Consider the following 12,454-nt stretch of genomic DNA (forward strand, 5'->3'; position numbering starts at 1 on the left):
CCAGAATGATTCCAGTCAGTCTCAGTATGGTGCAAATCACTCCCAGTATATCCCAGCAGCACCCATTGGGCCTCAGCATGTTCCCAGTAGCCCTCAGTGTGGTCCCAATATATCCCAGTATAATCCCTGGTGCTCCAAATCTGCTCCTGCCCAGTCCTGGTCCTGGTCCCAGTGTATCCTGGTGTCCCATTCTGTCCCAGTTCATCCCAGCCTGTCCCAGTCCATTCTGGTTCCTTTCCGGCAGCCGCTGCCGTTTCCTGACTTCGTCTTCCCTCCCCCCCCCATCAAAGCTGCCCCCCCGCCCCCCAAGATGCTGATGGGGATCGGGGGCTTCGTGTTGGGCTTTGTCTTCCTGGCGCTGGGGTTCGGCTTCTACCTGCGCAAGCAGATGATGGGAGGGGTCCGGAGGTCGTGTCCCCCCTCCCCCGGAGCTCTGTGCTCCCGCGGGGCCCCCCAGCCCGGTGTCACCCCCTTTGCTCTGCCCACAGAGCTCCTGAGCCGCCGGTGGCCGCAGCCCCTCCCCGTGGCCTCGGGCCCGACCGGGACCCCCCGCTCCGTCCCCGCGCTGATTTTGGGGGGTCGTGTGTCCCCCCAGCCCCGCTGTCACTCTGTCCCCGCCCGCCTGCTCCCAGTGTTCCAAATAAAGCTTCCCAGTTTGGGCTGGTCCCGTTTATTGAGGGGCACTGGGGAGAGACTTGGAGGAAACTGAGGGGGAGCCGAGAGTGGAGGGGGCAGAACCGACCCTGGGATGGATCGGGAATGGGGACCCCCCTGTGTCCCCACCGTGTCACCCCGCTCTGGGGGGCCCTTGGGAAGCACCTGAACGCCAACACAGCACCCAGAGAACAGCAAAACGTGCCGGGACGCCCCTAAATTCCACAGCCTCCAACGACCCCCAAATCCCACAGAAAAAGTCCCCCCAAAAGAGCCCCGAAGAAAGGCGCCAATCAGAGACAGCGCATGACAAGCTTCAGCCAATCAGAGCGCGCGGCGCTGGTGACTCACCAGTTGCCAGGCAGACCCGCAGCGCTCAGCGCTCCCCACCCGGACCCCACCTGCGCCCCCCCCTCGCCCCCAGCGCCCCCCGCCAGGGGAATTTGAGGAGGGGGCGCGTGGGGGGCGCCCAGGCCGCGCCCAGAGCCCAGCGCTGCCCCAGCCCGACCTCTCCCGGCTCCGTCCCGGCTCCTCCCGCGGGATGCGGCCGCGCTGGGAAAACGGGGGGCCAAGGGTGGGCGCTGGGCCCGGGGGGAGCAGGAGAAAGGATGGGAGAGGAGGAGAAGGAGAAGGAGGCATCTTTTAATGATATTTTATTGAGTCTCATGTTTTAGAGACCAGGATCAATACTCCCCGGCCGTCCGGGCGAGTCCCTCAGGGCTGCGGGGCCCTGCTGCCGGCTCACCCCGTGCCAGCCCAGCGCCAGCGCTCAGCGGGGCTTTGGCTTCCCGTGCCCTTTCCCGTGCCCCCAGCCCAGCGTCACCAACCCCGTGTCCCCAGGTCGTGCCCCACCCCTGCCTCCCTCCCGCATTGTCGAGACACGGAGGTTGAAAATTTCCCCACCCTCCACCCCAAAGGTTCCCCCGAGGCCATTTCCTCTCGTGCTTTCCCTTGGCAGCAGAGCCCCACCCCTCCTGGCTGCCCCCTCCTGTCAGGGACTTGGAGAGAGCCAGGTCCCCCCTGAGCCTCCTTTCCTCCAGGCTCAGCGCCCTTAGATCCCTCAGCTGCCCCTCAGAAGTCCTCCAGACCCTTCCCCAGCTCCATTCCCATCTCTGGACGTGCTCCAGCCCCTCCATTCCATTCTTGAAGTTTGAAGCCCAATCGCTGCCCTGTCGCTGCAGGTGCCAAAACCGCAGGGAGACTCCTTGGAAATGGGGGTAGAGAGGAGCCCTTCAAAGGGAAACGTGTGCAAAACTGCTGCCAATGGCCGAGCGGGTTTGGTGTGGCTGCGGGAGCAAGAGATGCTCCGGGACTCCGCCTCGGCCCCGGAGCGGAGCGGCCCGTGCTGCCCCGGGGCGCGCGGGGCTCGGCCGTGGGGCACGCGGGGGGGAACGGACACACGGGCACCGGACACACGGACACGCGGACAAACGCTCCCAGCGCTTCAGCGGCAGCAGCGGCAGCAGCGGCAGCAGCGCAAAAGCAGCGAGTCCACGAACCCTCTGCGTCCCTTCTCCTGCTCCTCCTCTCCCTCTCCCAGTGTCTCGCACCCTCTCCCGCTCTCCCTTTGGTTCCCCAACCCCCCCCTCCCGCGGCCTCCCTCTCCCCAGGCCCGGCCGGGCCATGCCCCCGGCCCGCCCCCGGCCCCGGGCGGGGCTGCCCCCTCCCCGCCCCCGGGCGTCCCGCCGCGGTCCCGCCTCCGCCCGGCTCTCGCCGTCCTGGCTGTGGCGCTGCTGGGCGGGCATCAGTGCCTGGCTCCTGGGCACCATCGCCAGCCCCTGGCTCCGGCTGGCCCGACCCCGGCCCCGGCCCCGGCCTCGGCTCCTCCCGGGGCCCGCCGGGGACACAGGCGGCGCGGCCGCTCCCGCCGCCTCCGCAGCGTCTTCCCCGCTCCGAGCTCCGCCGCTCTTGAGCGCGGCCGCCGGCCCCGAGCCGCCGGTGGCCCCTCCAAAAGAGCCCCCATGTGCGGATGGCCGGCCCGGGGCGGTTGAGCGGCGCTCGGGGGCCGTTCCTGGCCCCGGGCCGAGCGCTGACGGCCGCGTCTCGCGGGCACGGAAGGCGCAGCAGGGCCTGAAGGAGCGCTACCGGCTGGGTTCGCTGCTGGGGCGCGGCGGCTTCGGCAGCGTCTTCGCGGCCACGCGGCTCTCGGACGGCGCCCCGGTGAGTGGCGGGGCCGGCGGCGGGCGCAGGAGGCGTGGGGCAAAGGAGGAGGAGAAGGAGCATGGGGCTGGGCACGGCGGGCGGCGAGCTCAGCCCGCTGCTCCCCTTGCCTTGCAGGTGGCCATCAAACGGGTGCCGCGGAACCGCATCGGCCATTGGGGCGAGCTGGTGAGTGAGCGAGGGGCAGCGGGAGAAGCCGGGGCGCGACGGGCGGGGATGAGCCGAGGCCCGGCAGGGTGGAAGCCGCCAGAACGCCTCGAGGGAGAGCGGCCGTGGGGCCAGCGGAGCGCGCAGAGCGTCCCCGGCTGGCTGAGGGCTTCCCGAGCCCCGGCACGGCATCAGCCCCGCTGACGGCACCGTGCTCCTCCCGCAGCCCGACGGCACCCGAGCACCACTGGAGATCGTGCTGCTGGACAAGGTGTCCGCTGGCTTCCCTGGCATCGTCCAGCTCCACGAGTGGCAGGAGCTCCCCAGCAACGTGTTGATGGTGCTGGAGCGCCCGGAGCAGTGTCAGGACCTCCTTCACTTCATTCGGGCACGGGGCTTCCTGTGCGAGGAGGTGGCGCGGCACCTGTTCCGCCAGGTGCTGGAGGCCGTGCGGCACTGCACCAGCTGCGGGGTCCTGCACCGGGACATCAAACCGGAGAACATCCTGGTCGACCTGGCCACCGGGCAGGCCAAACTCATCGACTTTGGCTGTGGCACCTACCTGCAAGCTGCAGCCTACACCAGCTTTGCAGGTGAGCCCACGCATGGGGAGGCTCCTGGTAGCGGCATCTCACAGCCCAACATCTCACAGCCCAGCATCTCACGGCCCAACATCTCACAGCCCAACATCTCACAGCCCAAGCTGGCTGTGGCATGGGGGATTCTCCCTTTTGCTGCCAGTCATGGCAGCCGGAGTGTTCAGCTGAGCTGCTTTTGAGCGGCGCTGGCTGAGGGGCCATCTTCCAGCCCTGCTGGCAGCCTTCGCCAGCCACTCTGCCCAGGACTGGCGCTGGGGCTGGGGCAGCCAGCGCCACAGAAACACCCGTGGGTGGGGGTAGCAGAGAGGGGGGTCCAGAACCTGTGCTCCAGCCCGTTTGGTGTGCAGGCGAGACAGGGTTCGGACTGCTCTGCTGCCCGTGGTTGCCTTGGCTTAAGAATGGTTTCTGGGGCAGTGCAGGCAGGGAGGATGAAAGCGTGGTTTTTCCCCAGCACCAAGTGGGTTTTTCCTTTGCATGGAATGCTCGGGCCTTGCCAGGGCTTCCGCTGCCCTCTTGCAACACCAGCGGTTTCTTTTCCAACCCCCAGTTTGTACACAAGTCCCAGGTGCTGGCCAGAGGGCAGCGGGTCACGCCGCGTGCCGCTGCTGCGGCCCCCGCATGCCCAGGGATGCTGGGGCGAGGCTCTGGGAGCAGGCAGCGTCCCCCTGAAGAACTCCATCTCTATTCCATAGGAACACCGTCCTACAGCCCCCCGGAATGGACCCAGTTCGGCTGGTACTACGGCGAGGCAGCGACCGTCTGGTCCCTGGGCATCGTGCTGCACCAGATGGTCTGCGGGGAGCACCCTTTCAGGAGGGGCTGGAACAGCACCTGGGGCCGGCTCGCGCTCCCACGACGGCTCTCTCCAGGTGGATCCTCATCTCTGCAGCACGGGGGGAATAGCAGTGCTGGGAGACAGCAGCGGGCTCAGGAGCATCCCGCTCTGGCAGCTGCTGAGGAGGTGGCAATGTCCTGCTCTCCTGCTCTCCTCCAAAAGAAAGAATTGATGGCAAAGTTTAGGCACAGCCCTGAGCACACGCAGCACGGCCTGGCCATGGCAAGAGTGGGGCAAAGCGGACAGGAGCCTTCTGCAACTGACTGGTGCTTTCTGCTCTGTCCGCAGAGTGCCAGAATCTCATCCGACGGTGTTTATCCGTGCTCTCCTCGGAAAGGCCCTCATTAGAAGACCTGTCCTGTGATCCTTGGATGCAGGATATTCGCGTGCCATAGGGGAAGGGAGAGAGCCACACGCACGCTTTGACCCAGGGAGCCGGTAAGTTCCAGCTGCACACGCGCCTTGGCAAGAAGCAGCAAAGAAAGGCAGAGATTTTGTCCTGCCTGAATCGCTGCGCAGGGCTCCTCAGCTGGGCACGCACAGCCCTGCTGCTGGAGCTGAGCTGCTCTTCCCAGCACTGGTGGCCCCCACGCCAGCTGATTTTGCTTGTCCTTCTTCAGCGACAGCCGGGGCCCTGGGCAGAGCACTGACAGCCTGCTCCAGCCCCAGGGAAGAAGGAGCCCCTGGAGAAGCTGTGCCAGGTGTGGCTGCTGCTGCTGGAGACATGGAGGGTGACATCAAGGATGACAAGCTCTTCCTCCACCTGGCAAGCTGAAGATGATGGACTTCAATTGTGGCACCTTCTCCAAAGCCAGGCTCCACAGCGAATTTGCAGATGAGTCCACACGCAGGGGGATGCTCCCAGATTTGTGCATTGCACAGCCTGGCCGGGAAGCAAAGGTTTCCCCCTTTGCTGGGGCGGATGCAACCAATTCTTCAGTCGGCTGCCAAGCTGCTTTTTGCCAGGGCTGGGGGGATGGGCTGGGCTGGTTTTGAACTGGGAGTCTGCTCCTGGCCCTGCCAACAGCCCCCAGCACCCACCGTGGCCCGCGCTGGGGCTGGGGCTGGGGCAGCCAGCCCGACACAAACAAAGCCCCATGGTGGGAGCAGAGGTTGGACACCAGAAGCTGTGCATGGGCTGCTTCGCTCTGCAGGCAAGGAAGGGCTTGGGCTGCTCCACTGCCCTTGTTGGCTTTGGGCTCAGCATGACTTTTGGGGGCAGTGCAGGGGGAAGGCAGAAAGCGTGGGCTGCCCTGGCCCGTGGGTGGGTTTTTCCCTCACATGGCGGGCTTGGGCCTTCCTCAAGGCCCCAGCAGAGAGAAGATTTTTTACCTTTTTCCTTGTCTTCCCTTTTTGTCTGTAATCTCTTTTCATTGATTTATGGTTTGTTTTTCCAAAGGAAGCGTTCTAGGTGCTGTCTGGTCCGGATGGCGAAGTGCTTGGGAGCAGCTGTGGCGTGGGTGGGACGTGCCCTTGGAGAAGGGCTGAGGACACCGTTTGGGAGCAGCTTTTCTTCTGGAAGCAGGAGGCGTGAGGTGGGTGCCCGTCCTCTTGGCACGGCTGGGATAAGGGCTTTTGGGAGACGGCAGCGAGCGCAGCAGCATCCCGCTCTGGGCAGCTGCTGAGGAGGTGGCTGTGCCACGGCCGGCTGCAGGCTGGGCACGTGTCCTGCCCTCCTGCTCTCCTGCCAGAGGCAGCAATGCTGGGCAGCTTTGGGCAGCGCTCTGAGCGCGGCCAGCACGGCCTGGGCACCGCGGGCGGCTGGGACAAGGGGGACGGGAGCCTTCAGCTGACGGGTGCTTTCTGCTTTCTCTCCTTGCAGCCGGGCTCTGTGGATGCTGAGGCTGCTCTGGGCTCCGCCAGGGCTCTGCTGCGGCTCAGCCCCGGGGCCACGAGAAGCCAAAGAAGAAACGCCGTGACCTGCAGCAGAGACGTGCTTGAGCAGCTCGGCAGTGCAGCTCAAGTTTGCAGAGCGTGCACCTCCAGGGGAAAATATGACACCCCCCCAATAACAAACTTGTTCAGTAACTTCTGAAATGAAATCAGTCTGGGATGACCCCCAATGCCATTTTTCAGCTTGCTCAAGCTGAAGCTCAGCCTTTCTCTGAACAGTTCTCTCCCCCACCTGCCTTTTGCTCCACAAGTGCTCCCTCTTTCCCCCAGTGAGTTCCCAGCTCACCGCAGTCCCCATTGCACTGTAGCCTTCCTTGATGCCCCTGGCCACGAGGAAGAGTGAGCCCCAGGTTTAGGGACTCATGTTGTCACTGGCTGAAGAACAGCAATATCTCAGAGCTCTGGTGAGATTTGGGGGTCATTCAGAGCTGCTCTCCAGGCCTCAGCTCTGCTCACTGCTGGGTTCCCACTTCCTTTTCCTCGTTCTTCACAGAGCAGGATGAGCTCTGTGAATGCCCTTGACCCTCGCCACTCTTCCCAGCCCAGCCACCCAGCCCAGTTAGGCTTAAGCTGGAGCTTCTCTGTCTCCTCTGGCACCCCAGTGCAGTTCCCTCTGCGGGGAGCAGCAGCCCCAGAGCGCAGCACACAGCAGTGCAGGCCGCACCTGGAGCAGCTCCCTGCAGCCATGGCCTGGCTCTTTGTGGCAACCAAATGCTCCCTGTGTGCAGCTGTCCCTGGAGGATGGCCCCAGGGCAGAGCCCAGCCGGGCTCCCACTGCATCCCCTGGAGCCTGGGGCAGACAGCGCTGGCAGAGCTGAGGTTCATGGTGAGCACCCAGATGTGTGGCTCGCAGTTGGTGCTTGCAAGCGTTGTGATCTCATCTCCTGCAACCTGTGGGGAAAACGAGCTGTGCAGCCAGGCCAGCACTGCCCCTCTGGGCAGGGACGAGGCTGAAGGCCTTTCCTGTTGCCAAGGAGGTGGCATTAAGCCTTAGCAGGGCCTGGCAGCTGTGGAGCCGGATCTCGCCCGCTGTCCGGGACTCGCTGCCCACCAACCGCCCCCACCCGCCGGCTCCGTTCTGCAGGGACAGAAGGCTCTGGCTGTGCGAGGGTTTCCATCACGTCTGTGTACCCGTGGCTGTGGAACGCACACGGAGAGGGAAAGTGTCAGTCACGGTGCTGGCACACTCCTTCCTTTCCATACAGGACACGTCCCTGCGCACCCCCTGTGCGGATCTATTCAAAGGAGAGGCGTGGATAGAGACTTCCCACAGAGCTCTGACTCTGGCGGAACTCACCTTGTCAGCCAGCAGCCAGGGCATTTGTTTCCCAGCTCTGTGTCAGTCGGTGCCCCAGAGCTGAAGGGAGCAGCATTTAGAAGCAGTTTCCAGATTTCTAGGCAGGCAGTGGAGCTGACAAGCATCCGTGCAACCTGTCGTGTTCATCGGGAGGGGCTGCTGCTTCTTTGGGAATATGGCACAACGGAGACACGAGACTTGGAAAAATCCCAGCTCTCTGTGGATTTGTGCAGGAGGGGGAGCAGCAGAAACACTTTGTGTCTGCTCCAGGGGGACACAAGGTCCAAGGAGCGGGGCTGGCAGAGGGTGACCTGGGCCGCTGGCAGCTCAAGTCCCGTGTGTTGGGTCTGCCTGAGGGAAAGTTCACGGGCCTTCCAGGGCTGTGCTTTGCATTGGTAGCTGGACGGGTGCTGGTAACAGAGCGGTGTTCTGGCTACTGCCCAGCAGCGCTGTCCCTCTGCCATTCCTTCCCCCATCAGAGGGGATGGGAGCGGGCAGGATCCTGGCAGGGGACACAGCCAGGCCAGTGGACCCAAATCAGCCAAGGGGATGTTCCAACCATATGACTCCAGCTCAGATGTATAAAGCAAAGGGAGAGAGGAGGAAGGGCACCTTTTCCCCCAGAAGCTGAAGTTTCCCTGAGTGTTCCAGTTCCAAACTCTTGACCCTTTTTGGAGGCATAAGGTTCTCACCCCATAGTCTTCCAATCAACCCCCAGCTGTAGACTTTTAGAGCAGTCAAATTAATCAAGTTCACATTTTCTAGATATTGCTGTGTCATTTCCTTGATATCCATGCGAGAGGGGACACAGTGATGGATGGGTTTGCATGGGAGCTGCAGAGCCCCGGAATGGAGAGCCTGAGTGTCCCAGCAGGATTTGCAGGAGTGTGGAGGGCAGCTGGAAAGAAGATGGTGGGCAATATTCTCCTGCCTCCATCTTCCAAGGAAGCTTTGATTCAGTCCCTGTCTGCACCATGCCATGGGGCCTCCAGAGGCCCAGGGAGGTGTCTGGGTGGCCCCAGAAGGCGCTTGCAGAACCCTGGGGCAGCAGGGAAGGGGCAGGAGCATCCCTGTGGTGCTGGGAGAGACACCCAGAGGGGGCCACCCCTGGGGCCCAGGCAAGAGCTGCATTCAGGCAGCCAAATTCATGCAGGGTCTGCCCGGGCGCTGCCAAGGACCAGTCCAGTGAGCTCCTGTCCTCTTTCACCGCTTTGTATTTTCTTTGTATTTCTTTGTATTTATTTCTTTGTATTTATCCTTATTATTATCTTTGTATTTGTTGACCCTCAAAATGCCATTAGAAATCATTTTCCCTCAAAATAAATACTGACTTATTTTAGTGTGCTGCTTTGGACAAATTTGGAGGAAAATATCCTCTGACAGAAGGCAGGTTACAACCAGCCCTCTCCCACCAGGTCTGCCAAAAAATATTTTCCTCTGAGGAAAGTGAAAGAGAAAAAGAACCTATTTATTTAACAAACACACAGGAAAAGGATAATAATGCTGAATACTAAAACCTCTCGCTGTGGAGAGAAACCTGGGAAGATTTCAGAGTCCTTCTGTAGGTGTGCTCTCTCTCCTCCTCCTTGGAGCTGGGTTGGTGTCCTCCAGGGCCTTGGTGGAAAATTCTCCCGGTGTGTTCTGATGTTGAAACAGTCCAGAAGAGAAGAAGGGAAAAAGCCCAAGTCCCAGGAAAACAAACTTCAACTCTCCGTCTCCCTCCGGAGAAAAGGAGCCGAAAGCGCGCTGGAAAGCAAGCAGGGTGCTCCCTCCGCTCTTCTCGCTGCCGCAGCAGAACGCAGAGGAGTGTGTGTCTGTGTCCTTGAACAACCGCTTTGAAAAGTTCGCTCGGTGTTTTCTCTCTCCCCCGTCAGGCTCAGTTTAAAGGCACAGAAAGGCACAGGATTGATTTCTGGGCAGAGAGCAGCGATAGGGGATACACATCATAAAGTCACCACCAGACAGGAATGTACGGAGTGGGAGAGCTCTACAGTCCCGTGTCTTTAGTTCCAAGGGTATGGAAGTGTCAATGGGTCCTTTGGTAATCGCACAGTTCTGGATCGGTTCCCGCTGCGTGGAGCCATTTTTATACAGAAGTCAGTGTATTCACACAGCACAGATTGTTGTGTTTTCCTGTGTATCAATTTCTGTGTAAACCTGCATCCCGTTGTACAGTTTTATCGATGTATGAATTTCTGTGTAAAGCTGCGTGGCCTTGTGTCTCGGTTTGAATGACAGGTGTCTGCTAAGGAAGGCAGAAGCCTCCCTTGAAGTGGCAGATACAACCCCTTTCCCCCTGAGTTATTATAATTCTGAAATCAAGGGTCTTTAGGCAAAGATGTGGGAAATAGGAATAACAGTTCTTTACTATATATATATATATATAGATATATAACCAGTCAAACAAAACAACAACAGCCGTCCAGGCTCCAGCTGAATCACAAGGACAATCACAGCCAGCAGCAGTCGCCCCTGTGCAGAGGAGGAAGTAGAAGACCAAATCAGTACGACCAGTTAATGATGATGGGGAACCAGGGCCCTCACAACCAGCAGGAGAGCCCGAGCTGGAAATTATCAATGAGTCCCTGTCGTACGATAGTCTCTGTAATATGTGAAAAGACATTGTGCGAAGGGGGCGTGAGCTTTATACAACCTGGCTGCTTCGGGTTTGGGGCCTTATGGGCACAGGTGTGCAACTGGATAGCGGTGAGGCAAGGTATCTGGGATCGCTGACCCAGAACCCAGGTGTGGACCAGATATTTGTGTGGGAGCCAGAACCCCTTTTTCTCTGGGAGCGGCTCTTAATGAGTGTGAGAGAAAGGTTCATTCACAAAGACAGAATGCAGGAGTACCATCATAGAATGCAGTGGAAGACACTCGAGGAAGGGATCCAGCAGCTAAGAGAGGTGGCAGTATTAGAGGTACTCTTTGGGAGGGATGGACAGCATGATAATGACCCCGATAAGGTCAGGTGCACAGGACAGATGATGTGGAACCTGGCAAAGCTAGGGCCACCGCAATACACCACCTTCATTGCAACGATTGATGCTGACAATAACTGAGAAACAGTGGCTCTGTCACCAACAAGCTCAGGAATTATGACAGTATGGTCAATGGTCCGCTGAAAGCTCATGTCTCTGCTGTGGTCCAGGACCTCAAAGAGGAGATGAAGGAGATGAGGAAGGAAATGAGGGAGGAGATGAGGGAGGAGATGAGGAAGGTCAGTGTGGCACCAGTGCGAGTCACAGGCCCCCAAGTCAGAGCCCGCAAGTCCCCCAGCTAGAGAGAGAGGGTACACCCCACGAGCTGAGCTGTGGTTTTTTCTGTGCGTGCATGGGGAAGACAGGAGAAGGTGGGATGGGAAACCCACTTCTGTCCTGGCAATACAGGTGCGTGAACTCAAGGAGGGAGGCACTAACCAAGGGGGTTCTGCTAAGGTGAAAGTAGCCTCAGCTTCCCGTGACCGAGCTGCCAGGTATTACAGAAGGGAGGATGATATGTTGGATCTCCTTGAAGGGACCTCTAGCATGTATGCCCAGGGAAAGAATGATAACCAGGTCTAGAGGGGCCCTCCCTCTAGCGAGGAGGCGGTACGGGAGGACCAGCTTTTCTGGACGGTGTGGATCCAATGGCCTGGCACATCAGAGCAACAAAAATATGATGCATTGGTTGACACTGGAGCACAGTGTACTTTAATGCCATTGGGACATGTGGGGGAAGAACCTGTATCCAACACTGGGGTGACCGGGAGATCACACGATTTGACGTTGTTGGAAGCTGAGGTGAGCCTGACTAGGAAGGAGTGGCAAAAGCATCCAATTGTGACTGGCCCAGAGGCCCCGTGTATTCTGGGCATAGACATCCTCCAGAATGGGTATTACAAAGACCTGAAAGGACTCAGGTGGGCATTTGGGAGTGCTACTGTGGAGGCAGAGGGCATTAGGCAATTGAACACCCTGCCTGGACTATCAGAAAATCCCTCTGCAATTGGTCTCCTGAAAGTGGAAGAGCAACGAGTGCCAATTGCCACCTCGACAGTGCACGGCCGGCAGTATCAGACAAATCGAGATGCTGTGATCCCCATCCACAAGATGATCTGCAAGCTGGAGAGCCAAGGGGTGGTCAGCAAGACCCACTCACCCTTCAACAGTCCCATCTGGCCTGTGCACAAGTCTGACGGGGAATGGAGATTGTGGACTATCGTGCCTTGAATGAAGTGACTCCACCACTGAGCGCTGCTGTGCCGGACATGTTGGAGCTCCAGTATGAGCTGGAGTCCAAAGCAGCAAAGTGCTACGCCACTATTGACATTGCTAATGCATTTTTCTCCATTCCTCTGGCAGCAGAGTGCAGGCCTCAGTTTGCCTTCACCTGGAGGGGTGTGCAGTACACCTGGAACTGACTGCCCCAGGGGTGGAAGCACAGTCCCACCATTTGCCATGGACTGATCCAGGCTGCACTGGAAGAGGGTGAGGCCCCAGAACATCTGCAGTGCATTGATGACATCATCATGTGGGGGAACATGGCATCGGAGGTATTTGAGAAAGAGAGAAACAATCATCCAAATTCTCCTGGAAGCTGGTTTCGTCATCAAGAAGAGCAAAGTCAAGGGACCTGCCCGAGAGGTCCAGCTCCTGGGAGTAAAGTGGCAAGATGGACGACATCAGATTCCCACCAAGGTCATCAATAAGATCACAGCAATGTCTCCACCGACCAACAAGAAGGAAACACAAGCTTTCCTAGGTGCCATAGGCTTTTGGAGAATGCACATTCCTGAGTACAGATCGTGAGCCCTCTCTACCTGGTTACCCGCAAGAAGAACGATTTCCAATGGGGCCCTGAACAGCAGCAAGCCTTCGCCCAGATCAA

The 12,454-nt window shown here is 59.6% G+C and overlaps 1 protein-coding gene across 1 annotated transcript in view; it reads left to right on the top strand.

Moving 5' to 3' along the window:
• LOC138101927 (uncharacterized) overlaps nucleotides 1-12,454 on the top strand; it is a 958,962-nt gene that overhangs the window by 571,009 nt on the left and 375,499 nt on the right. The window contains 1 exon segment of the mRNA XM_068999675.1: nucleotides 245-400. Coding sequence (XP_068855776.1) covers nucleotides 245-400 — 156 coding nt within the window.

The sequence above is a fragment of the Aphelocoma coerulescens genome, unplaced genomic scaffold (genome assembly GCF_041296385.1).
Source record: "Aphelocoma coerulescens isolate FSJ_1873_10779 unplaced genomic scaffold, UR_Acoe_1.0 HiC_scaffold_56, whole genome shotgun sequence".
In the NCBI taxonomy this organism is placed as follows: domain Eukaryota; kingdom Metazoa; phylum Chordata; class Aves; order Passeriformes; family Corvidae; genus Aphelocoma; species Aphelocoma coerulescens.